This window comes from Salvelinus sp. IW2-2015, linkage group LG27, assembly GCF_002910315.2.
Source record: "Salvelinus sp. IW2-2015 linkage group LG27, ASM291031v2, whole genome shotgun sequence".
NCBI lineage: Eukaryota > Metazoa > Chordata > Actinopteri > Salmoniformes > Salmonidae > Salvelinus > Salvelinus sp. IW2-2015.
In genome coordinates, this window is record NC_036867.1 from 10,513,243 (window position 1) to 10,537,309 (window position 24,067).

Sequence of the window (24,067 nt, forward strand, 5' to 3'; positions counted from 1 at the left end):
TGATTGATGACCAACCAAAAGCATTGCACATGACTGCAAACGAAGAACCATATCTCCACCTTTAAAACAATTCTTGCTGCTTTGTTCTGTGCAATCTGCAGCCTCCTAACTTCACTTGATGATGCATTTCCCCAGACCACAAGAACAGTAGTTACCTGACTCCCAATTAATGCTTGTGTTATTTGCTTAAGAATCTTCCTGGTAAATATTTAGCTATCCTTCTGATCATGTCATCAGTTTAATATATATATATCTTTTTTTTACAGAGGTTAGTTATTTGATATGACCATGATAAGCAGTTGTCTAGCTGCACCCCTAGTAGTTTGGTTTCGCCACTTCCTCAATTGTTACCCCCCCCATTCTTAATTGTATCCCATGCATGTTGGCCCTTTTCTAGGAACAGTCCAACATAACTGTGGTGAGAGGCTGGTCTAATCATAGTGTTGCCGCTCCGAACACTTGCCTCCAGGTCATGTGTGATCCCCTCGTTCCACCCACTCCCTTTCTGTGTTTATTCCTCTCATCCATCTCCCCATCTCATACTATCATTCAATCTCCCATCTCATCCATCTCCCCATCTCATCCTCTCATCCATCTCCCCATCTCATACATCCCATCTCAATTCTCATCCATCTCCCCATCTCATTTCTCATCCATCTCCCCATCTCATATCTCATCCAATCTCATTCTCATTCCATCTTCCCCATCTCATCCTCTCATCCATCTCTCACCATCTCATATTCCATCCATCTCCATCCATCTCATTTCTCATCCATCTCCCCATCTCATACTCTCATCCATCTCCCCATCTCTCCATCTCCCATCATATTCCATCCATCTCCCATCTCATACTCTCATATTCTCATCCACCTCCCCATCTCATATTCTCATCCATCTCCCCCATCTCCATACTCTCATCCATCTCATCCTCTCATCATCTCATCCTCTCTCCATCCCCCATCTCAATCCTCTCCCATCTCATCCTCTCATCCATCTCATACTCTCATATTCTCATTATCTCATCCATCTCCCTATCCATATCTCATCCTCTCCCATCTCATATTCTCATATATCTCCCCACTTCATATTCTCTCCATCTCCCATCTCATATTCTCCAATCTCCCCATCTCATATCTCATCATCTCCCCATCTCAATTCTCATCCATCTCCCCATCTCACTCATTCCATCCATCTCCCTCATTACATCTCCCCATCTCATATTCTCACCATCTCCCCATCTCATAATCTCATCCATCTCCCCATCTCATATTCTCATCCATCTCCCCATCTCATATTTCTCATCCATCTCTATTCTCATCCATCTCCCATCTTCATCCATCTCCCCCATTCTCATATTCTCATTCCATTCCCCCATCTCATATTCTCATCCATCTCCCCATCTCATCTCTCAATCCATCTCCCCATCCATACTTCATCCATCTCATATTCTCATCCATCTCCCCATCTCATCCTCTCATCCATCTCATCCATCTCTCATCCATCTCCCCATCTCATACTCTCATATTCTCATCCACCTCCCCATCTCATATTCTCATCATCTCCCCATCTCATCCTCCAATCCATCTCCCCACTCATCCATCTCCCCATCTCATACTTCATCCATCTCCCCATCTCATATTCTCATCATCTCCCCATCTCATACTCCATATTCTCATCCACCTCCCCATCTCATATTTCATCCATCTCCCACTCATACATCTCCCCATCTCATATTCTCATCCATTCTCCCCATCTCATATCTCATATTCTCATCCACTCCCCATCTCATATCTCATCCATCTCCCCATCTCATATGCTCATTCCATCTCATCCTCTCACCATCTCCCCATCTCAACATCTCCCCATCTCATATTCTCATCCATCTCCCCCATTCTCATATTCTCATCCATCTCCCCATCTCATAATTCATCCATCTCCCCATCTCATATTCTCATCCATCTCCCCATCTCATATTCTCATCCATCTCCCATCTCATATTCTATCCATCTCATTATTCTCATCCATCTCCCCATCTCATCCTCTCATCCATCTCCCCAATCCTCATATTCTCATCCATCTCCCCATCTCAATCCTCCATCTCCCCACTCATACTCTCATCCATCTCCCCATCTCATACTCTCATCCATCTCAATATTCTCATCCATCTCCCCATCTCATCCTCTCATCCATCTCCCCATCTCATACTCTCATATTCTCATCCACCTCCCCATCTCATATTTCATCCATCTCCCATCTCATACTCTCATCCATCTCCCCATCTCATTCTCTCATCCATCTCATATTCTCATCCATCTCCCCATCTCATCCCTCTCATCCATCTCCCCATCTCATACTCTCATATTCTCATCCACCTCCCCATCTCATATTCTCATCCACTCCCCCATCCATCTCCCATCTCATCCTCTCATCATCTCATCTCATCCATCTCCCCATCCATACTCTCATCCATCTCCCCATCTCATATTCTCATCCATCTCCCCATCTAATACTCTCATATTCTCATCCACCTCCCCATCTCATATTCTCATCCATCTCCCCATCTCATATTCTCATCCATCTCCCCATCTCATATTCTCATCCATCGATCAATAAAAAGTCAAAATACCCCCCAAAAAACATACCTTGGTGAAGATGGCAAGTGGCAGTCCGTACTGGTCCTCCTCCAGGCCTGACACTAGGCCCTGAGTGACAGCCACCTGCCCCCCTTGCCCTGCTGACTGGCCCTGGGGCTGAACTGTGATGGGGACACCTGGCTCTGGGTCAAACGTCTCTGGGTGCTCCACCCCCAAACCTAAACCCCCTGTCTCAGAGTCTTTTGGAACGTCCTCCAGCACGCTAGGGTCCAGTGTCTCCCAGTCGCTCTCTGACGAGTCTGGGGAGGTACGGGAGGGGGGCTTGAGGTTTGTGCTAGCCCCAGCTGGGGTGGAGGTGTCTGGGGGTGAGGCTGTCCGCTGTGAGGCCTCCGTGGAGGTGGTGGTAGTCTGGTCCTCACCGAAACCCTCCTCCCCTACCAACTCCAGGGTAGCGTTGGTGATGTCAGTGACAGAGACAGAGACAAACTCCTCAGCCCCCGACACACACTCCAGCAGGCTGATGTCCTCTGAGACACTGCTCTTGGGCTGGTAGTGGGATGAGTCGGCCAGGCCGTGCTCTATCATGCCTAGAGGAATGAACACACAACATGAGGTTTGACCTTTGAACCCCCATGATGAAGAAGAAACAAACACTCCAGAGGAAAAACTAAGGGGGCATGAGTAGAGTATGTAGAATCATAATGATAGGACCTCTATGCTGGTGCTCACCTGGGAACAGTGACAGTACAGTCATCAGAGCTTCTACCAGTCTGTTGACTGGAGATACGTAGAACAGCACCTGCAAGAGGAAACACACACACACACAGAGAGAGACAGACAGAGACAGACACACAAACAGTAAGGCCATGTATTCTGACTACAAACCCCTAGAGGGAGTTATGCCGGTATTGTCTTGTGGTATGATGATGATTACTGACGCGGTGCTATCTTGCTATGAAGTCACTGTGTGTGGTGTCATTTATGATATGCTGTCATGTTGTTGTTGATGACTCACATGCCCAAAGTAATTCCCCATTGTGGTGATAGATAGATATAATTGAAATCCTCACCTTCTTCTCCAGCAGAATCAGTTTGAAGAGAATAAGAACCTAAGTGGGTGAATGAAAGAAGAAGCATGTCAACAACACCACAACAACTAACTACCAATCTGGGCAGGGTACACTCTATTCCTTTTATAGGGCACTACTTTTGACCAGGGTACATAGGGCTCAGTTCAAGGCACTCTGGTCAAAAGTAGTGCACTACATAGGGAACAGAATGCCATTTGGTACGCAATCTAGATGTTTACAAGCCATTTGATTGCCTCAAAACACATGAATTTACCTTGTGTCGAAAGTGCAGTATTAAATCTCTTGGTGACATACCTGTCGGGAGAAAATGTGTGCATCAAGTACGTGACATTTGCATGAAGGAGGACATTTATCATACGTGTGAATTGCCGTCCCAAATGGCACCCTATATAGTGTTTTATTTTACCAGAGCTCTATGGGCCCTGGTCAAAAGTAGTGCACTATATAGGGAATAGGGCACAATTTGGAACGCACAACACATGTTTTGGGGCGTTACTCAATGTCACACAAAAAAGAAGACCGAAGACATCCTCAAATAGGACAGTCCTCTTTCTGTAAGCTGATCTGAACACCATAACAAGTGACACAATGACACACCTGACTGACAGATTTCTATGGCTAATCTAGGACAGACACCACAGACAGGATCATTCAACAGCAGTCATTTTAGTGAGAGCAGATTGCGAGTGAGAGACTGACATGCTCCACAGCCCTGGTCTGTGTCCCAAAATGGCAGCCTAAATAGGGAATAAGGTGTAATTTGCAATGCACCTAGTGTTGGAGCCAGATAGAATAGCAGGACAATTTTACCCAGGAACACTTGTGATCCCTCCAGAGCCGTTCCTCTCAGAGAACCGTTCATGTGTTCATACAACTCCTACAGGTGGAGGGAGAGAGAGAAGGAGACAGAAAGAGAGACAGTCAGAGAGGGAGCGAGAGAGAGAGAAAAGTTAAGGTTCTAAGTTCAATGTTTCATAAACACAAAAGGTCACAAATCAAAGAAGAAAGTGATTCAAGCCTTTGTGATTCAAACCTCAAAAAACTCACTTTCAATATGGATATCTGTGAGAAGTCTTTCTCCTCAAAGTAGGCGTGTGTGATGAGCTGTAGTTTAGCTTGAAGAAGACCGTACAGAGGCTGGGGAGGAAGAGGAGAGAAACACTCATCAGTGAGTGAGTGAGGGCAGTCAGCCCAGCCTAGTGTGTGGTGATTAGCACCTGTCAATTTGTTTATGTGAGGAAGCGAAACAACTTCTCTTAGTCCTGACCAGAAATAGCCAGCAAGCCTCCCGGCCCGCCACAAGGAGTCGCTAGAGCGCAATGAGCCAAGTAAAGGCCCCCCGGCCAAACCTTCCCCTAACCCGGACGACGCTGGGCCAATTGTGCGCCTCCCTATGGGACTCCCAATCATGGCCGGTTGTGATACAGCCCGGGATTGAACCCGGGTCTGTAGCGACGCCTCTAGCACTGCGATGCAGTACCTTAGACTGCTGCGCCACTCGGGAGAGCCAGACATCAACATTGTTAACAACAACATTAACCTCCAAGTTATATAAGCTACTTCACTCACTGACTGTTGTCCTGTGGGGATTTACAGTATACACACTATAAACACAGTTTTGGTGACAAGATTAATAAAAAAACTAAATTCTAATGACTTATCCTGGAAAAGAATTTAAAACAGCCTACACAGTCAATGATTCTGGTGTTTCCTCCACCATACCAGCTCTCATTACCCAAGGAAGCGTGCCCCTTCCTGCCTTGTCAGCTGTTCCGTAACTGAATTATGGGAGCTGTCCACTGACCCCCAGGGGTCACAGTCTGCGTCCCAAATGGCACCCTATTCCCTATGTAGTGTATTATTATTTATTTTTTTATATTTAAAAAAATAGGGAATAGGATGCCATTTGGGACAAAGTCAGAGTGCTCCAGGAGACCTTTTCCCAGAGAGATCCCCCAGCCCCTACTCCAGCCCCCAGTCTCAAACCGCCAACACACGTCATCAGACAAACAGGAGTATCCTGGGGATACTGACAAGGTAAAAATCTGTCGTTCTGCCCCTGAACAAGGCAGTTAACCCACTGTTCCCCAGTAGGCCATCATTGTAAATAAGAATTTGTTCTTGACTGACTTGCCTAGTTAAATATATATATATATATATTTTTAAACAGGACCACGAGGCAGACACTCCCATCTCCCCCTGCTTCTAGACCTCTTCCTTCCTTTCTCACAACCTTGTCACATGTTAGCCGACTCACCACTCGACTGAGGACACACACGCTCTTCTGGACCGTCTCCCTGGTGACGTCAGCCAGTCGGACCTTCAGGGACTGAAAAGGAAAAACAACCAACGTTTTGAGGCCTACACCTAATGGCACGTCAGCAAACAGTCAGCAAACAGTCAGCAAACAGTCAGCAAACAGTCAGCAAACAGTCAGCAAACAGTCAGCAAACAGTCAGCAAACATAACCACAGAGAGAGCAAAGAAGAGACACTACTCTGCTTTATTTTCTGTAAAGCAGCAGAAGACACGAATAGCTGTGTCTCTTGAATATTAAAGTGCCACGACGGGGAACCAACCTTAGCCTCTATTTGGCGATAGCAGGAGACTCCATACACACACTTCATATCTGCTCCACTGAAAGGAGGGAGGTGAAAGTACACGGTGTCTGCAAAACAAAACAGCAACGGCTATTTCGAAGAAGGATCTTCTTGCAATAAATGTGATGTGTGGTTGTTGTTCCTACAAACCTTAGGCTAGTTAACTACACTGACTGTAGGTCACTCGGGATCTGCCAAAGTTGATTAAATGTAAACATTTAATTACATATAACATCTCTGGACCGTTACTGTTCTCTCTATTTAATTAGGCTGATGGTTAATTAGCCAATGAAGCATGCAACAATCATTTCTGCATTGGCAAATTCAAATTACACAGTAGACTGAACATCTGTTGTTGTGGCATTAAAACATAACTGAACTATCTGTGACTTCAATAACCTGACAAGAGATTCCAAGCATTTGACAGTTATTACAGTTACATAAAGCTAATAGGAGCATCAAGAGGACAACATAAAAAAGGAGGAAACGGTTGTCCCTTGTCTACTGTGGATTGTATGTGGATACAAGGAGCAATGGAAATTCATTCGATTTGATGAGAAAAGGTTGGGTCGCCTCTGGACCAACGGCCATGATGATGAGGGAGTGGTTTTCTAATGTTGTAAGGCTGACTCCGATAGCTACAGGAACACAGCAGCAACCAAGAACCCATCACATCTCTACAAGGCCAGTGAGTGATTAAGCAGGCAGGGCCAAGCAGTCAGGATGGGCCACAGCTGTATTGCCTTGTGCATTTCCCTCCCCAGTAGCACTAAGCTGCTCTACTCCCATGAACTCTGCCATCCCATGCACGAGTCTGTCTCGTGTTGTTGATGCTGTTGCTTTTATAGCCTGACTGCACTGCAGCAGAATCGCTCAGTAATAAAATCTACTGCGTCACAGAGGGTTTATTTGCATCCTTCAAGCAAGCAGCCGCTGAACAAACACACACACTGGGCCTACAGTGTGAAATAAGGAATAGCTGAGGACTGAAAAATATTGGGAGTGTAATTAGGCTAATACTCAGTCTCCTAAAGCTGTATGTAGGACCTATAACCACAGAACAAGAATGAGATTCTAATTCTATGGCTATAACAAACTTCTTAAAGGGGGGGCTGAACCTGATTTAGCCTAGGTTTCAATTCTCCTCATTAGGAAATGCGACGGAATGAGATTTGCGTTTTGGAAGGGTGATTTGATGTGGATGTCTTTTGTGTATGTGTTCGAACGTGGGAATCGTTCTGCCAAAACAATACACAGTTACAGTCACTCACCCTTTCAGATAACTTTCCTCGGCGTAAACATCACTGACTAACTGAAATGGTCCACCCACACAGGCAGTGTGGTGAAGGCGCAACAGCGCCTCTTCAACCTCAGGAGGATGAAGAAATTTGGCTTGTCACCTAAAACCCTCAAACTTTTACAGATGCACAATTGAGAGCATCCTGTCGGGCTGTATCACCGCCTGGTACACGGCAACTGTATCACCGCCCACAACCGCAGGCTACATTTGCTAAGGAATTATGCCATTGGTGCTGTGCAAATCAAAAGTCCAGGATGATGTGTTGCGATTGTGTAGGGCTATATTTTTGCAGTTCAGTTAAGGCAATAAAATAACTGGGAGCACGTCCCAAACGGCACCCTGTTCTCTATGTAGTGCACTACTTTTGACCATGGAGCAATAGAAACCAGAGAGCTCTCACTCTCCTTAGCACCATATCCATGTCCCCTCCCCAGTCCCTACACCAATCATTGATCCCTCTATTGACAGAGCCACTCACGTGACAGACAGGTGTCATCTAGGCTCTCTAGTGCCACGAAAGAACAGGTGAGGTGTAGGACCCACACAACTACCCCCACAGAGAGGTCTCTCTCTCCCTAACTGCAGTTCTGAGGGGAGGGGGAGTGAGGCTCTAAGATACCCCACACCAAGGATGCATCCCAAATGGCACCTATACCCTATATAGTGCACTACTTTTACCCAGGTCCCAGAGAGAGAGGGTGGTGCGGTTTGCACAACGCATCACCGGGGGAAAACTACCTGCCCTCCAGGACACCTACAACACCCGATGTCACAGGAAGACCAAAAAGATCAGGACAACAACTACCCGAACCCCTGCCTGTTCACCCTGCTACCATCCAGAAGGCGAGATCAGTAAAGGTGCATCCAAGCTGGGACAGAGAGACTGAAAAACAGCTTCTATCTCAAGGCCATCAGACTGTTAAACAGCCATCACTAACACAGAGGCTGCTGCCTACATACAGACTTGAAATCATTGGCCACTTTAATAAATGGAACACTAGCCACTTTTATAATGCCACTTTAAAATGTTTACATATCTTGCATTACTCATCTCATATTTATATACTGTATTCTATACTATCTATTGCATCTTAGCCTATGCGCTCGGACATTGCCCATCCATATATTTATATATTCGTATTCCATTCCTTTACATATATTTGTGCTTATTAGGTATTGTGGAATTGTTAGATAATACTTGTTAGATATTGCTGCACTGTCGGAACTAGAAGCACAAGCATTTCGCTACACTCGCAATAACATCTGCTAACCATGTGTATGTGACCAATACATTTGATTTGAACTTTAAACACTAACTAGGTCTTGTGTCTGGAAGTAGCTTAGACTAGCTAGTAAGCTAGAGAACTTTTTTCTCCAATTAGCTTCAAATCATCAGGTGTGTACTTTGTGGCAAAATGGGTTTGACTTTGGATAGCTGATCTGTTGGGCTAGTTAGGGACTGTCAATAAATTACACAATGTAAATGGGACAATATTTTAATGTTGCACACCTTTTAGTTGTCTCTTTATATGCTTTCAATATTTGTAGATTAAAACCTCAATGCAACTTTCAATTGTAGAAATTAAAGTCATTGAAATGTGAGCTATTGACATTTAAAAATATATTGTCCCATGTACATTGTGTAATTTACTGATGGTTCCCAAATAGCCTCATAGGGATATTGAATGTCAAACCAAATTTTCTGTTTATATTAAGAACCACATTCCTGTAAAGATTAGAGAGGATCTCATGTCAAATACTGTTGAAGCAATATGGCTACAGGTTCATCTGCCTCACCTAAAGCCCATTCTGGTGGGAAGCTGCTACAGACCACCAAGTGCTAACAGTCAGTATCTGGATAACATGAGTGAAATTCTTGATAATGTATGTGATATCAACAGAGAGGTATATTTTCTGGGTGATTTAAATATTGACTGGCTTTCATCAAGCTGCCCACTCGAGAAAAAGCTTCAAACTGTAATCAGTGCCTGCAACCTGGTTCAGGTTATCAGTCAACCTACCAGGGTAGTTACAAACAGCACAGGAATGAAATCGTCAACATGTATTAATCACATCTTTACTAATGCTGTAGAAATGTTCTTGAAAGCAGTATCCAAATCCATTGGATGTAGTGATCACAATATTGTATCCATATCTAGGAAAACCAAAGTTCCAAAGGCTGGGCCTAATATAGTGTACAATAACTTTTGTGGTGAATCCTATGTTATTGATGTAAAGAATATCTGTTGGTCCGTGGTGTGTAATGAGGAGCAAACAGACACTGCACTTAACACATTTATGAAATTGCTTAAACCAGTTGCTAATAAGCATGCACCCATTAAGAAAATGACAAAAAACTGTTAAATCCCCGTGGATTGAATGGGGGAAAGAATATGGTTGAGAGAGATGAGGCAAAAAGAATGGCAAATAAGTCTGGCTGCACAACCGATTGGCAAACTTATTGCAAATTGAGAAATCATGTGACTAAACTGAATAAAAAGAAGATGAAGAAGAAACAACACTATGAAACCAAGATAAATGAAATAAAGAATGATAGAAAAAGCTTTGGAGCACCTTAAATGAAATTCTGGGAAAAAAGGCAAACTCAGCTTCACCATTCATTGAAACAGATGGCTCATTAAATCACAAAACCAACTGATATTGCCAACCACTAATGATTTTTTAATTGGCAAGATTAGCAAATTTAGGCATAACATGCCAGCTACAAATGATGACACTACACATCCAAGCTTAACTGACAAAATTATGAAAGACAAGCATTGTAATTTTAAATTCCGTGAAGTTAGTGTGGAAGAGGTGAATTATTTTTTTTTTGTCTTGTCAACAATGACAAGCCACCGGGGTCTGACAACTTGGATGAAAAATTACTGAGGATAACAGCGGACGATATTGCCACTCCTATTTGCCACATCTTCAATTTAAGCCTATTAGAAAAGTGTGTGCCCTCAAGCTTGGAGGGAAGCAAAAGTCATTCCGCTACCTAAGAATGCTAAAGCCCCCTTTATTGGCTCAAATAGCCGACCAATCAGCCTTTTGCCAACCCATAGTAAACTTTTGAAAAGAATTGTGTTTGACAAGATACAAATGCTATTTTACAGTAAACAAATTGAGAAACTTTCAGCATGCTTATAGAAAATTACATTCAACAAGCACAGCACTTACACAAACAACAGATGATTGGATGAGAGAAATTGATGATAAAAAGATTTTTGGGGGCTGTTTTGTTAGACTTCAGTGCGGCCTTTGACATTATCGATCATAGTCTGCTGCTGGCAAAACTTGTGTTATGGCTTTACACCCCCTGCTATATTGTGGATAAAGAGTTACCTGTCTAACAGAACACATAGGGTGTTCTTTAATGGAAGCCTCTCCAACATAATCCAGATAGAATCAGGAATTCCCCAAGGCAGCTGTCTAGGCCCTTTACATTTTTCAATCTTTACTAATGAATTGCCACTGGCTTTGAGGAAAGCCAGAATGCCTATGTATTCAAATGACTCAACACTATACATGTCAGCTACTACAGCGACTGAAATGACTGCAACACTTAACAAAGAGTTGCAGTTAGTTTCAGAGTGGGTGCCAAGGAATAGGTTAGTCCTAAATATTTCTAAAACTAAAAGCATTGTATTTGGGACAAATCATTCACTAAACCCTAAACCTCAACAAAATATTGTAATAAATAATGTGGAAATTGAGCAAAGTTGAGGTGACTAAACTGCTTGGAGTTACCCTGGATTGTAAACTGTCATGGTCAAAACATATTGATACAACAGTAGCTAAGATGTGGAGAACTATGTCCATGATAAGAACCTGGTCTACATTCTTGACAGCACTGTCAACAAGGCAGGTCCTACAGGCCCTAGATTTGTTACACCTGGACTACTGTCCAGTCGTGTGGTCAGGTGCCACAAAAAAGGACTTATGGAAATTGCAATTGGTTCAGAACAGGGCAGCACGGCTGGCCCTTGGATGTACACATAGAGCTAATATTAATAATATGCATGTCAATCTCTCCTGGCTCAAAGTGGAGGAGAAATTGACTTCATCACTGCTTGTATTTATGAGAGGTATTGACATGTTGTATGCACCGAGCTGTCTGTTTGAACTACTGGGGCACAGCTCGGACACCCATGCATACCCCACAAGACATGCCACAAGAGGTCTCTTCACAGTCCCCAAGTCCAGAACAGACAATGGAAGGCACACAGTACTAAATAGAGCCATGACTAAAGGGAACTCTATTCCACATCAAGTAACTGAGGCAAGCAGTAAAATTTTATTAAAAAAACAGATAAAAAAAAACACCTTATGGAACAGCGGGGACTGTGAAGCAACACAAACATAGGCACAGACACATGCACACACACACGATAGCATATGCACTACACACACATGGACACATGGATTTTGTACTGTATATATGTGGTAGTGGTGGAGTAGGGGCCTGAGGGCACATGGTCTGTGAATGTATTGTAATGTTTTTAAAATTGTATAAACTGCCTTCATTTTGCTGGACCCCAGGAAGAGGAGGATCCATAATAAATACGAATACAATTAAAATTGACCATGGGCATTAAGATCGGGTACTGGGCAGCTGTGCTGCGAATTGATGATTACTTGGGTGTTGCCATCTGTGAGCATGTGAGCATGTGGCCAGGATTGAAATAAACGGAAAAGTGTTACGGTACCCTTCATTCTGTGACATACAATTACTTTATAATTATCTCACAAATCTCCATTTTGGACAAGTGACTTTATGACCAAAATTATCCAATTTACACGTTGTAGTCAATTTTGGCACTAGAATAACGGTTTCTGACTCGTATCGATGCCACATAGGACGTTTTCGAAAGGAGAAGTTTCTTTTATGGTTCAGTCGTACTTCAATATTGTTCACTCCCTCTCTTTCAGAGGGGTTGGGTTCAATGCGGAAGACACATTCAGTTGTACAACTGACTACAACACAACAAGCTAGGCAGGCCAGCAGACCAAAGGTAAATCACATCACATGATGAGTGCTAACTAACGAGCCAGCCTGTTGGCCTCAGTGATATTATGAACAGAAGGAGGCTTTGACAAGATGGAGGGCCTCAGGGCAACACTACCCAACAGAGCAACACCATCACAGTCATCCACTGCACCACAGCTAGGCTATAAAACTAGCCTTCCTGCTGATTCTGCATTCTAACATGAGCAGTAGCCTTTTAAGACCGAAGCCAAACATGATGACAAAGATATGTAGTCTATTTTTCCACTGAGGTAATGGTGACTCATCAGCAGAGATTATTTTTACTTCATTTATTTAACTTATCAATTTACCAGGTAAGTTGGCTGAGAACAGTCTTGCAGGGGCAAAGAGAGGGGTTGAATGTTCCACTCCACATTTTGTTGAAACTATCAGTAGCAGTGTAATAACAAATGTGGGAGAGATGGACAGATAAGAAAGAAAAGAAGCTGAAGTGACTGGGTGCATCCCAAATTGCACCCTATGGGCCCTGGTCAAAAGTAGTGCACTATAAAGGGAATAGAGTGCCATTTGGGACACAACCTATGTACCTTCTTGGTAGTTGTGTGCCCCGTCAGGCAGGGCTAGGAAAGGCAGGTACTTCCACTCCTCAGGCAGGTTGTTGCTGTCATGGCCCTCCTCAGGGATGAGTGGAGGGTAGGAGTATTCCACCTGAGGAGAGAGAGAGAGAGAGAGAGAGAGAAAACAAAGCAAAAATAATGATACAATACCCAGTATCCGTCCTACTACCCCACAAAACTCAAACACTAGCTATCTTAGGCAAGGACCAGATTGACTTAGCATAGCCCAGGGAGTAAAATGACTCAACTAAAAGCAAGTAGGGCAAATGCACACAATTCGAAAATATGGCTCTTAATTTGTTAGGGAAAATAATAGCTCATACACTGTGTACAGTAAGGACAACATGCATAACAACAGTAGCACAGATGAAGAGAGCTATTCACACTCATCATCATGTGACTATGAGTCACAGCATCCTCAAGATATTGTGCGGAACATGTTCAAGGTCCTGTTTGTTATCAGCTGTTCATCAACTTGTTCAACAAGACGCCTGTAGCTTTGTGGTGGAAATAGAATACAACTTTGTCCATCCAGAATGGAAATGTTTCTTTGGCATCACCTTCCATAAAAAATGATCACATACACATACATTCTCACATCATCACATTTAAACCAGGCAGTCCATCATGTTACATACACGACCAACATAGAGGACATTAATACATCATCACATTTAAACCAGTCAGTCATCATGTTACATACACGACCAACATAGAGGACATTGATACATCATCACATTTAAACCAGTCAGTCCATCATGTTACATACACGACCAACATAGAGGACATTAATACATCATCACATTTAAACCAGTCAGTCCATCATGTTACATACACGACCAACATAGAGGACATTGATACATCATCACATTTAAACCAGTCAGTCCATCATGTTACATACACGACCAACATAGAGGACATTGTACATCATCACATTTAAACCAGTCAGTCCATCATGTTACATACACGACCAACATAGAGGACATTGATACATTCACTCACAACTGACCGCTGTCCCAACTGCACTGGATAGATCAGTACATGTACTGATACAATTGACTTTGCATTTAGTAGTCCAACAGCACAATGAACGAAGGAATGTTTGAACACGTTTTTCTTGGCCATGGGCATTCTGAACGCCAGCCATCGACAGCCAGTGCCTTCTTTCTGGTTGCCTTGTTGAACAGACTGCTCAAATGTGCCGGTGGTCGACCAATTACTTTGCTGGCTGTGTTTACTATTTTGGTCAGGCCAAAGGCCAAATAACCACAACCTTGGCAAATAGTACATAATATGTAATGTGCAATTATTATGCAATTGCTCATTTATACTGGCTACATTTGCTAAGGAATTATGCCATTGGTGCTGTGCAAATCAAAAGTCCAGGATGATTTGTTGCAATTGTGAAACTGTAGGGCCATATTTTTGCAGTTAAGAAAAAGGCAATAAAATAACTGGGAGTAAGCCCCAAACGGCACCCTATTCTCTATGTAGTGCACTACTTTTGACCATGGAGCAATAGAAACCAGAGAGCTCTCACTCTCCTTAGCACATGTCCCCTCCCCAGTCCCTACACCAATCATTGATCCCTCTATTGACAGAGCCACTCACGTGACAGACAGGTGTCATCTAGGCTCTCTAGTGCCACGAAAGAACAGGTGAGGTGTAGGACCCACACAACTACCCCCACAGAGAGGTCTCTCTCTCCCTAACTGCAGTTCTGAGGGGAGGGGGGTGAGGCTCTAAGATACCCCACACCAAGGATGCATCCCAAATGGCACCTATACCCTATATAGTGCACTACTTTTACCCAGGTCCCAGAGAGAGAGATTTTTGTTTCTTCTCACTTTTGTTTATTTCACTTTCTTTGGCAATGTAAACATATGTTCTCATGCCAATAAAGCCTCTTTGAAATGAATTGATAGACAGAGAGAAAAAGCAAGAGAGAGACAAAGTCAGCGAGGCCCCCCTGCCAGAAAGACAAGAACCTAATCTAGTGATACCCAGTCTAACCCAGTAGGTCTCCTATCAGGTAACAAGACAATACCACTCCACCTCCCTGTCCGTGTCCCAAATTCCACCATATCCCCTATATAGTGCACTACATTTGACAAGACACCCTTAGGACTCTGGTCAAAAGTAATGCACTATAAAAGGGAATAGTGTCATTTGAGATGCAGCCTACCCCTCGAGCGAACACCTAGGCTATTACCTGACAAAGAAAATCCTCTGTCTGGTCTGGTCTGTTTTTAACCGGTTTGGTGCTAGTGATCACAAGGGAAAGGGGGTGGGTTTGGGCCCGTTTGTCACGCACACACACACAACCCCCTTTTATCCATCTGTCAGAATGAGCAGCAGCTGGGTCTCCGAGAGCTCTGAAATAGGCAGACTTTCTTCAGGACAAAGGGGCAGGCAGGCAGTAAGGTGGAGAGCAGCCAGTAACAAAGAAACAGAACACAAAGTGGTCGTTGTTGTCTTGTTGAACTTCTTGCAGCAGGCTGTTGGCTCTGTGGTGCATTAAAGGTAGGGCACTAAGACATGGCTAAGATGGCGTTAACGGAACAGAAACTGACAGAGCCTAATATAAATTTAATTGAAGAAGAATATTTTTTCCAGTCTGTGGCTGCAATGCAAAACAAGTCGGAGCCTAGGATTTTCTGTTATTTTTTTAAAAAATTATAAAGACTTATGTGCGTGCAGTAGGCTGGGCTACTTTATTGAGCAGGAGCTAATGAGCATAACTCACACACATACAGCAAGGCCTGTGGGCAAATTGTGTTTGTTGAAAACATGTGCAGTAAATCTCCCCATCCGTTCTTTATGGGAGACTGCAGGCCTATTTGTGTACCTCTGGAGGGATAGCCCCTCCTCTTCAGAAGCTCTGTAGATAATAACTCAAGTTTATTGCAATAATCTTCTTGTCCCTGTTAATTTCGCACACACACACCCTTTCACTAGGTTACTAACCAGGTGTAAACACTGTCCTTAGGCCTTGTTATGAACATTATATGCAGCGTGTCTGTCAAGCTCTCCTTCACTTGACAGTGACTCTCTAAACTTTATCCTAATCCCTAAAAACCAAAACCACAGTTACAACATTGCAGGCTGTGACTGTGGATATCTCTTTGGATTTGCCAATAATAGGTTATTTAACAGTCACAGAACTGAGGCAGTATAGGCAATTAGTGCAAACATTGGCAGGATGAAATACAAAACTCTGGCCAAGAGTGAGTTATTGAGCCATGGAGAGACAAGATCTCAGATGAAATCTCATGTCAGTTAAAAGTGCAAATGAATGCACAGTTTCAGTACTTGGCATTGATTGCAGTTGATACATGGTGCACAGGCATCATACCATCTCTTACATATAAGCCTGTTATCAGTGTGCCTCTGGGCCCATATAAATCTAGATAGTTGTGATGAAGCCTAACTTCGCCATGCACTACCATGAATTGTAGGTAAACCAACAAGGTGGTCTCTGATTGTTTACAACTGTGTTAGCTATGTAAAGAAGATGCTGTGTTAGTAATTCCCTCCTGGTCTACCCCATAAGTGCTCTTCCATAAGCAACAAGTGACCAATGACTTCCTTCCAAGCAGCAGTGTGTGTCTGTCAACCACTGGTCGGTAGAACAGAACAGGAACGGTCCCTGGGTGGGTTGTTGTTGCTGATCAGTCAAATACCCATTTGACTCGCACCCTCACTCAGGCATTACCCAATGCTCGACGTGTTGTGTAGCCTAGTAGGAGCAGCTCTCCAGTGCATTTTCTGCTACGAAAAAAAAACTGGCACAAGGAGCTAGTTAGCATGCCACCCAAGCTTGACGTACCTGACAGCCTTTCTTGTGGTGAAATCCGACCACCACGATATGCAACACTGGTCCCTTGAGTTCCCCTTTGCCATGCGACTCCATGGCCGCAGATATTTGGGCAGTTATGTGTTGTTTTTCACTTGAGAGATCAATGTAAACAGGGTTGGAACGGGCGGTGCTGCTTCTGCTCCTCGAATCAACGTCCGCAGTCACACAATCAACGCAATGGATTTTCTCTTCCTCTTCGTCTGTTCCAGTCAGGTTGCAGTAGTAGGATGACGTCACTCAAATGTAGCGCCATCGCTTGGGTATTGATTTCACCAGTGTTTTACATGAGTTGGCCCACTGAATGCATCACGTAAACTTTTTTTCTGTTCTGTTTGGGCTATTAAATGATTATTTCCTTTAAAAATGTATTTATCATAATACAAAACAGCGCAGCGCTGGAGTAAAAATAGAAATGAGTGCAATTCTTCTTTAAATCTGTATTGGCGGATCGCAACCAACTGAAATGTGCATACACCGCCACCTACTGTAGTGGAGTTTAAGGCCGGTCGGCCTCCTTACTAATCTGTTTCTCTTATCTAGCCCTGTGTTTCCGCCTACTGTTCTGGAGTGTACATGCATTACACTGTGACACAAAAAGGTTAGGAAAAGGGAAGAAACCTACACCCATTACAACCTTCCACTACTTGGCCCTATCTGATCCTACACCAGGGGGGCAGCCTGTGAGGACAGGACACTAATTAAACACACCTAACTCTTCTGCAGTAAAATCTCGTACACCCAAAGTACTTCTCTGCAGCTGCCACCACAACATTTATGTTCTGTGATTTACGTTCCATTTCTGCAGTACAGTTGATAACCATGGCTATGAACGCTAAAGAACCCAACCTTACTGAAGTACATATTATTCCTATCACTCTCTTTTGGCCATGGCCTACTCACAGGGATCGTTAGGATCCCTCGCCCTGGACCAATCTTCCTCTACTACACTCTTCACTGCCTCAGCATATGACACCTTCTGTACCACTTTGATCCTGGCAACCTCAACCTGCCTTTCTCTCACCGGACACCTCTGATCTCCAGCACCATGGGCACCCCTACAGTTAACACACACTTTTCCCACCGATAATAGACATTCCCTTGTCTCATGCCCTTCTGCACATTTTCACATCTAGAAATCTCCCTCCTACACACTGCTGCAACATGAACACTGGACTTTTGTCGGGTGAAGACTCAGCAGGACAGACCGAATCTGCGTCGCACCCAACGACGGGTACCACCGTCTGTGTTCGACTGTTGTAGTCTGATGATTCCTATCGTCCATTTTTCAGTCGATTACTTCCGTCTTTTTCAAACTAAACATGGCGGCCACCCCAGCTACAAATCCATCACAGTTGCTCCCACTTGGTTTGTTTGATTTTGTTAATAATTTTAATGTCCAGCTAGCTTTACAGATACCAAGTACGTTGTTAACGCTTGAAGTCGTGTTGCGACAGTTACAGGTTTGACAGATATGAAATGCAGGAGTCATGTTAGCAGTAGCATGTCCGCATTGCTAAGGTATAGCACTGGTAAAGTTGGTTTGAGATTCGACATTCGGACGTTCAAACACCAGTAGCTCGTTAACGATTTGAGCTACAGACCTTAGGCTCTTTATGAAAGAAAAATGTGTACAACATTTCACAGGTTTTAATTTTCCCCGATTCTGACCCGAGTTTAAATAATCGCACAGCAACGGTGTAGGCAGCCTAGCGCATGGTCAACGCAACAAGTTAGGGACCATCAACGAAGTGCATGATCAAACTATTCAAATTTCAATAACTCTTTGATCATATAGAAACTTCAAACCAACGTTAAAACTGTTCAGAAGGGAGGGACACATGCTGCACATCTTTTTTTTTTGCCTCAATTAATGTTACAAAATGTTATAACAATTTCTACATGTTAGATGTAACGATTTTTGTTCTGTGGTAACATGGTCGTTCCATCAATTCAGTGCCTTTTGAGAAGTGTAATTTGGTTTAAAAAAAATATGAAAAAGATTTCACCTCTTTTTAACATTGTCATAAAGAGCATATGTTCAACTTCATAAACAGGTTTTCCCATCTCAAGAGATTAAATAAAAAAGGACTATATTAAAGCTGCAATATGTCACTTTTTGGGTGACCCTACTAAATTCCCATAGAAATGGGTTATAGATCTGTCATTCTCATTGAAAGCAATCTAAGAAGCGGTAGATCTGGTCTCTGTGTTATTTCTATGCTTCCTGTTCGTTATTGCGTCTTTTGGTTTTGTACACCAGCTTCAAACAGATGAAAAATAAAAATGTTGGTTATGGAAAAGATATTTGACGATGGTACAATAATTCTCTACACTATGCTTGCTTGTTTTGTCAGAAACTGAAATTAGGTGAACTATTTGAATTTTAGCAACCAGGAAATGGTGGAGCAATTTCTGCATAGTGCACCTTTAACTGCCAAATAAAGTAACTTTTTTTTTCTTCCTTTGTTTAACTAGGCAAGTCAGTTAAGAACACATTCTTATTTACAATGACGGCCTAGGAACAGTGGGTTAACTGCCTTGTTCAGGAGCAGAACAATAGATTTTTACCTTGTCAGCTCAGGGATTCAATCTAGCAACCTTTCGGTTACTGGCCCAATGCTCTAACCACTGGGCTACCTGGGGTTGACAAGTTCATCTTAAAAACCGCTAGATGGCGCTATTATTCAATGACGTCATACATACATCTGCACTGCCGGTAAAACACTCGTCCCCTGGCGACCGGTTCGTACATAAGTCATCCTCCATTCAGGCTGCAAAGGTGTCGGTTTCCTCCTTAACTTGATTGAAAGGCCCGTTGGTGAAAAACAAAACTGAAAAATATGCTTACTGTCTTAATAAAACACTATTTTCCACCACTGTGCTAGAGTGACTAATGCTACTTCCCGATGTTGAACACAGCCAAGGGTAAACAAAAGATTGGCTGAACTTGGTATGCAACATTCGTAAATTGTCAGAAAATCCGAAAATGGTGGTGGAAAATTGTGTTTTATTAAGACGGTAGGCATATTTCCCCCTTTTTTAAGCTGGCGGACCATTAAATCACGTTGAGGAAACGACACCTATGCAGCCTGAATGGAGAATGTTTTATGTACGAAGTGGTTTCCGGGGGACATGAGTGTATCATTGAGTCCAGACGATAGTGAATAATAGCGCCCTCTAGCGTCTTTCAAGGCTACCATAAATCCCCTTTTATTTTTTTATTTCACCTTTATTTAACCAGGTAGGCCAGTTGAGAACAAGTTTTCATTTACAACTGCGACCTGGCCAAGATAAAGCAAAGCAGTGCGACAAAAACAACAGCACAGAGTTACACATAAACAAATGTGCAGTCAATAACACAATAGAAAAATCTATGTACAGTGTGTGCAAATGTAGAAGAGTAGGGAAGTAAGGCAATAAATAGGCCATAGAGCCACATATTCTAAGTCAGAACCATCCAGAGTAGTGATGCTGGACGGGCAGGCAGGTGCGGGCAATGATCGGTTGAAGAGCATTCATTTAGTTTTACTTGCATTTAAGAGCAGTTGGAGGCCACGGAAGGAGAGTTGTATGGAATTGAAGCTGGAGGTTAGTTAACACAGTGTCCAAAGAAGGTCCAGAAGTTTACAGAATGGTGTCATCTGTGTAGAGGTGGATCAGAGAATCACCAGCAGCAAGAGCGATATCATTGATGTATACAGAGAAGAGAGTCGGCCCGAGAATTGAACCCTGTGGCACCCCCATAGAGACTGCCAGAGGTACGGACAACAGGCCCTCCGATTTGACAAACTGAACTCTATCAGAGAAGTAGTTGGTGGACCAGGCGAGGCAGTCATTTGAGAAACCAGGGTTGTCGAGTCTGCCAATAAGAATGTGGTGATTGACAGAGTCGAAGCCTTGGCCAGGTCGATGAATACGGCTGCACAGTATTGTCTCTTATCGATGGCGGTTATGATATCGTTTAGGACTTTGAGTGTGGCTGAGGTACACCCATGACCAGCTCTGAAACCAGATTGCATAGCGGAGAAGGTACAGTGGGATTCTAAATGGTCGGTAATCTGTTTATTAACTTGGCTTTCAAAGACCTTACAAAGGCAGAGTAGGATAGATATAGGTCATGCAAGTAATCATGTGATTTCAACATATCCTCTTTGTGTTCTCTTCCAGAGCTCGTGGACAAATGTATAGGTTCCCGAATCCATATTGTCATGAAAAACGACAAAGAAATTGTCGGCACCCTGTTGGGTTTCGATGATTTTGTCAGTATCCTTTCTGGAAATGTCCTACAAAACGTCACATTATTTGTCGTTCATATTAATGAAGGTTTTGCACTTTAGCAGTAGTTTTGCAATCTATTCAATTCAAACATTGTTACTGTAGTCATTTATGCTAAACAAAAATATAAACGCAACATGCAATCATTTAATTGACTTTACTGAGTTACAGTTCATATGAGGAAATCAATTCATTAGGCCCTAATCTATGGATTAAACATGACTGGGAATACAGATATGGTATATGTGACCAACAGATGCATAAAAATATGGGCCTTAGGATCTCGTCACAGTATTTTTGTGTATTCAAATTGCCATTGATAAAACGCAATTGTGTTCGTTGTCTAGCTTATGCCTGCCCATACCATAACCCCACCATGGGGCACTCTGTTCACAACGTTGACATCGGAAAACCGCTCACCCACACAACGCCATCTGCGGATGTGAGGTCGGTTGGACGTACTGCCAAATTCTCTAAAACGATGTTGGAGGCAGCTTATGGTAGAGAAATTAACATTCAATTATCTTGCAACAGCTCTGGTGGACATTCCTGCAGTTAGCTGTGGCATGGTGCTGTGTGACAAAACTGCACATTTTAGTGACCTTTTATTGTCCCCAGCACAAAGTGCACCTGTGTAACGACCATGCTGTTTAATCAGCTTCTTGATATGTCACACCTGTCAGGTGAATGGATTATCTTGGCAAAGGAGAAATGCTCAATAACAGGGATGTAAACAAATTTGTGCATATAGAACATTTCTGATATCACTTTTTTCAGCCCATGTACCATGGGACGAACGATTTACATGCTATTATATTTCTGTTCAGTGTATATTGTCAGTAAATATACAGTTGATCCTTCACCCACCGCTTCAGACATGGTGTTGGAGGACGTGACAGAATTGTAAGTACTTTCACCCATTAAATCCTTTCAGATCTGATGATTCTGGACATGTTTTATCCTTCTCCTTAATGACTGTGTATTTTAGTGAAATCACACCGGAGGGAAGAAGGATAACCAAACTGGACCAGATCCTACTCAACGGCAACAACATCACCATGGTAGGTGTAACGAGGTCATGCTGCTTGCTTAACTTTAAGCCTATTCTCAACCGGCTGGTAGAGCATGTTTTGACAATGGATTTATAAGTGGTTAACCCTTTAACTATCTAATTGAAAAACATGTTGAAACAATTATTTCACCTTAAATTCCTATTACTAACAACTCAAATGAACTTCCAATAGTATTTTTTTTCTACTTGATGTTTATTTTGGAATCAACAGAGCTCTCTACCAGGTGGTTGAGAAGACAAACAGTCATACCAGCAATGCCATACTCGAATGGCAATTTGCATAGCATTTTTTGTAATTTCAACAATATTACAAAAATGACTTTAGGTCTGCTTTTATAGGTACGTATTAGCTAAGCATTGTATATTAAGGTCACATTGTGGCAATTGTGTATGTCCAAACATGAATATTCAATTACATTGAAATTAATGCATTTTCAGGTGGTGTTTTCTGGAATGTCCTTCAAAATAGTTTATTTCAAATGAGCCAGGTTCTTTCACATCTTCAGACTACATTTTGAGATACTTAACAATGTGCAGTTTTTTTTATTACTGTAGTAGTTATTTTATAGGTCGACCTTAAATGTGAATATTGATTAATTGACCCTATTGGCCATTAAATGTGCTTTAACGAATTGATGTTGCCTAATATAGTTTTGTCAACAATTTATATTTGAACCAAAATAGGTATTTTTATAGAAAGATGTATGTACCCTATTCTTAGTCCACCACTTTTACTGACAAAATGTAAAAATTAAAAATAGCAGTTAAACTATTTATTTTCATATTCCTACTCTTCAAGGTCTCTACTAACATGAATGGTGCAATATTAATCCCTCACCAACTGAATTCCTGCCTTTTATCCCATATCTTTAGTGACTGAGTTTTCTTATAGCGCTCTAAGTGGGCAAAGTTAGAGTGCCACAACACTGAACCGCAGGAACCCAAAAATATACAAAATTATGTAAAGTGGTGCTGGGGGAGTTGACCAATTAAGTTCAAGTGTAGGTTGTTTTCATTAACAGTAATGCTTCCTTCCACACGAGCCCACACACCGGTATTTGAACTTGTCTTCGCAAATACACGTGACTGCCCTCTTGCAATTCGATGGCGCAGGTAGTGGTATTTCAAGCTGAACTTATCAAACACTTGCTGCATGATATATTGTCACTACTTCTTCTGTTCTAGCTCATACCTGGAGGCGAAGGGCCTGAAGTATGAAAAAAGAAGCAAAGGTTTTTTTCTGAAACATTTTTTTATGTTCTTGTGGATGTATACTTGCCTTCTCATCAGTACTTTCTTTAACCAGTTTGTGATAATGTTATATTTTGGGTTCTTTCTTTCAGTTTTGAGAAGATTTTTGTAACAAGTGTTTTCCCTAATGAAGCCTTGATAATGTGTGTACAGAGCAACAGTTGGTTTGACCTTTGACATGTAAACCATTTTTACCATGTAGTGGAACTACACATTTTTTCTTATAAATAAATCACAGAATCAAGTGTCATTGGAAATAAACAACCCCCAGTGTGTTCATTTGTAGCTCCTAAAAGGACAAGACAGACCAACACGAATGTCAGCCATGCCTAGCGGACGGGTGTCCTCTCACCTTTGACCACAGAACGCCGGCCGTCACTTTCTGTTAATTTCCCAATGATTTTACTTGTTAAAA

The 24,067-nt window shown here is 42.6% G+C and overlaps 2 protein-coding genes across 2 annotated transcripts in view; one reads left to right on the plus strand and one right to left on the minus strand.

Moving 5' to 3' along the window:
* Positions 1–17,259, minus strand: part of avl9 (AVL9 homolog (S. cerevisiase)) — a 30,923-nt gene extending 13,664 nt beyond the window's left edge. Inside the window, exons 1-10 of the mRNA XM_023972682.3 lie at positions 17,025–17,259; positions 13,166–13,286; positions 6,265–6,353; positions 5,943–6,014; positions 4,733–4,822; positions 4,496–4,562; positions 3,939–3,979; positions 3,665–3,703; positions 3,324–3,393; positions 2,643–3,181 (exon numbers count right to left, since the gene is read on the minus strand). Coding sequence (XP_023828450.1) covers positions 2,643–3,181; positions 3,324–3,393; positions 3,665–3,703; positions 3,939–3,979; positions 4,496–4,562; positions 4,733–4,822; positions 5,943–6,014; positions 6,265–6,353; positions 13,166–13,286; positions 17,025–17,108 — 1,212 coding nt within the window. The 5' untranslated portion in view covers positions 17,109–17,259. The remainder of the gene's footprint in view (positions 1–2,642; positions 3,182–3,323; positions 3,394–3,664; positions 3,704–3,938; positions 3,980–4,495; positions 4,563–4,732; positions 4,823–5,942; positions 6,015–6,264; positions 6,354–13,165; positions 13,287–17,024) is intronic.
* A 1,050-nt stretch (positions 17,260–18,309) lies between these two features.
* LOC111953432 (U6 snRNA-associated Sm-like protein LSm5) lies at positions 18,310–23,916 on the plus strand. Its single transcript, XM_023972685.2, has 5 exons — positions 18,310–18,419; positions 21,222–21,317; positions 22,205–22,232; positions 22,318–22,390; positions 23,587–23,916. The coding sequence occupies exons 1-5, from the start codon at positions 18,374–18,376 to the stop codon at positions 23,617–23,619; spliced, it is 276 nt and encodes a 91-aa protein (XP_023828453.1). The 5' UTR covers positions 18,310–18,373; the 3' UTR covers positions 23,620–23,916.
* The last annotated feature ends 151 nt before the right edge of the window (positions 23,917–24,067 follow it).

Excerpts from the sequence above, each read along its gene's own strand:
- LOC111953432 (XM_023972685.2), top strand. The coding sequence starts at position 18,374 with ATGGCGGCCACCCCAGCTACAAATCCATCACAGTTGCTCCCACTTG. Across the intron at positions 21,318-22,204 it reads GGGTTTCGATGATTTTGTCA|ACATGGTGTTGGAGGACGTG; the intron begins GTATCCTTTCTG and ends CCACCGCTTCAG. Across the intron at positions 22,233-22,317 it reads TTGGAGGACGTGACAGAATT|TGAAATCACACCGGAGGGAA; the intron begins GTAAGTACTTTC and ends TGTGTATTTTAG.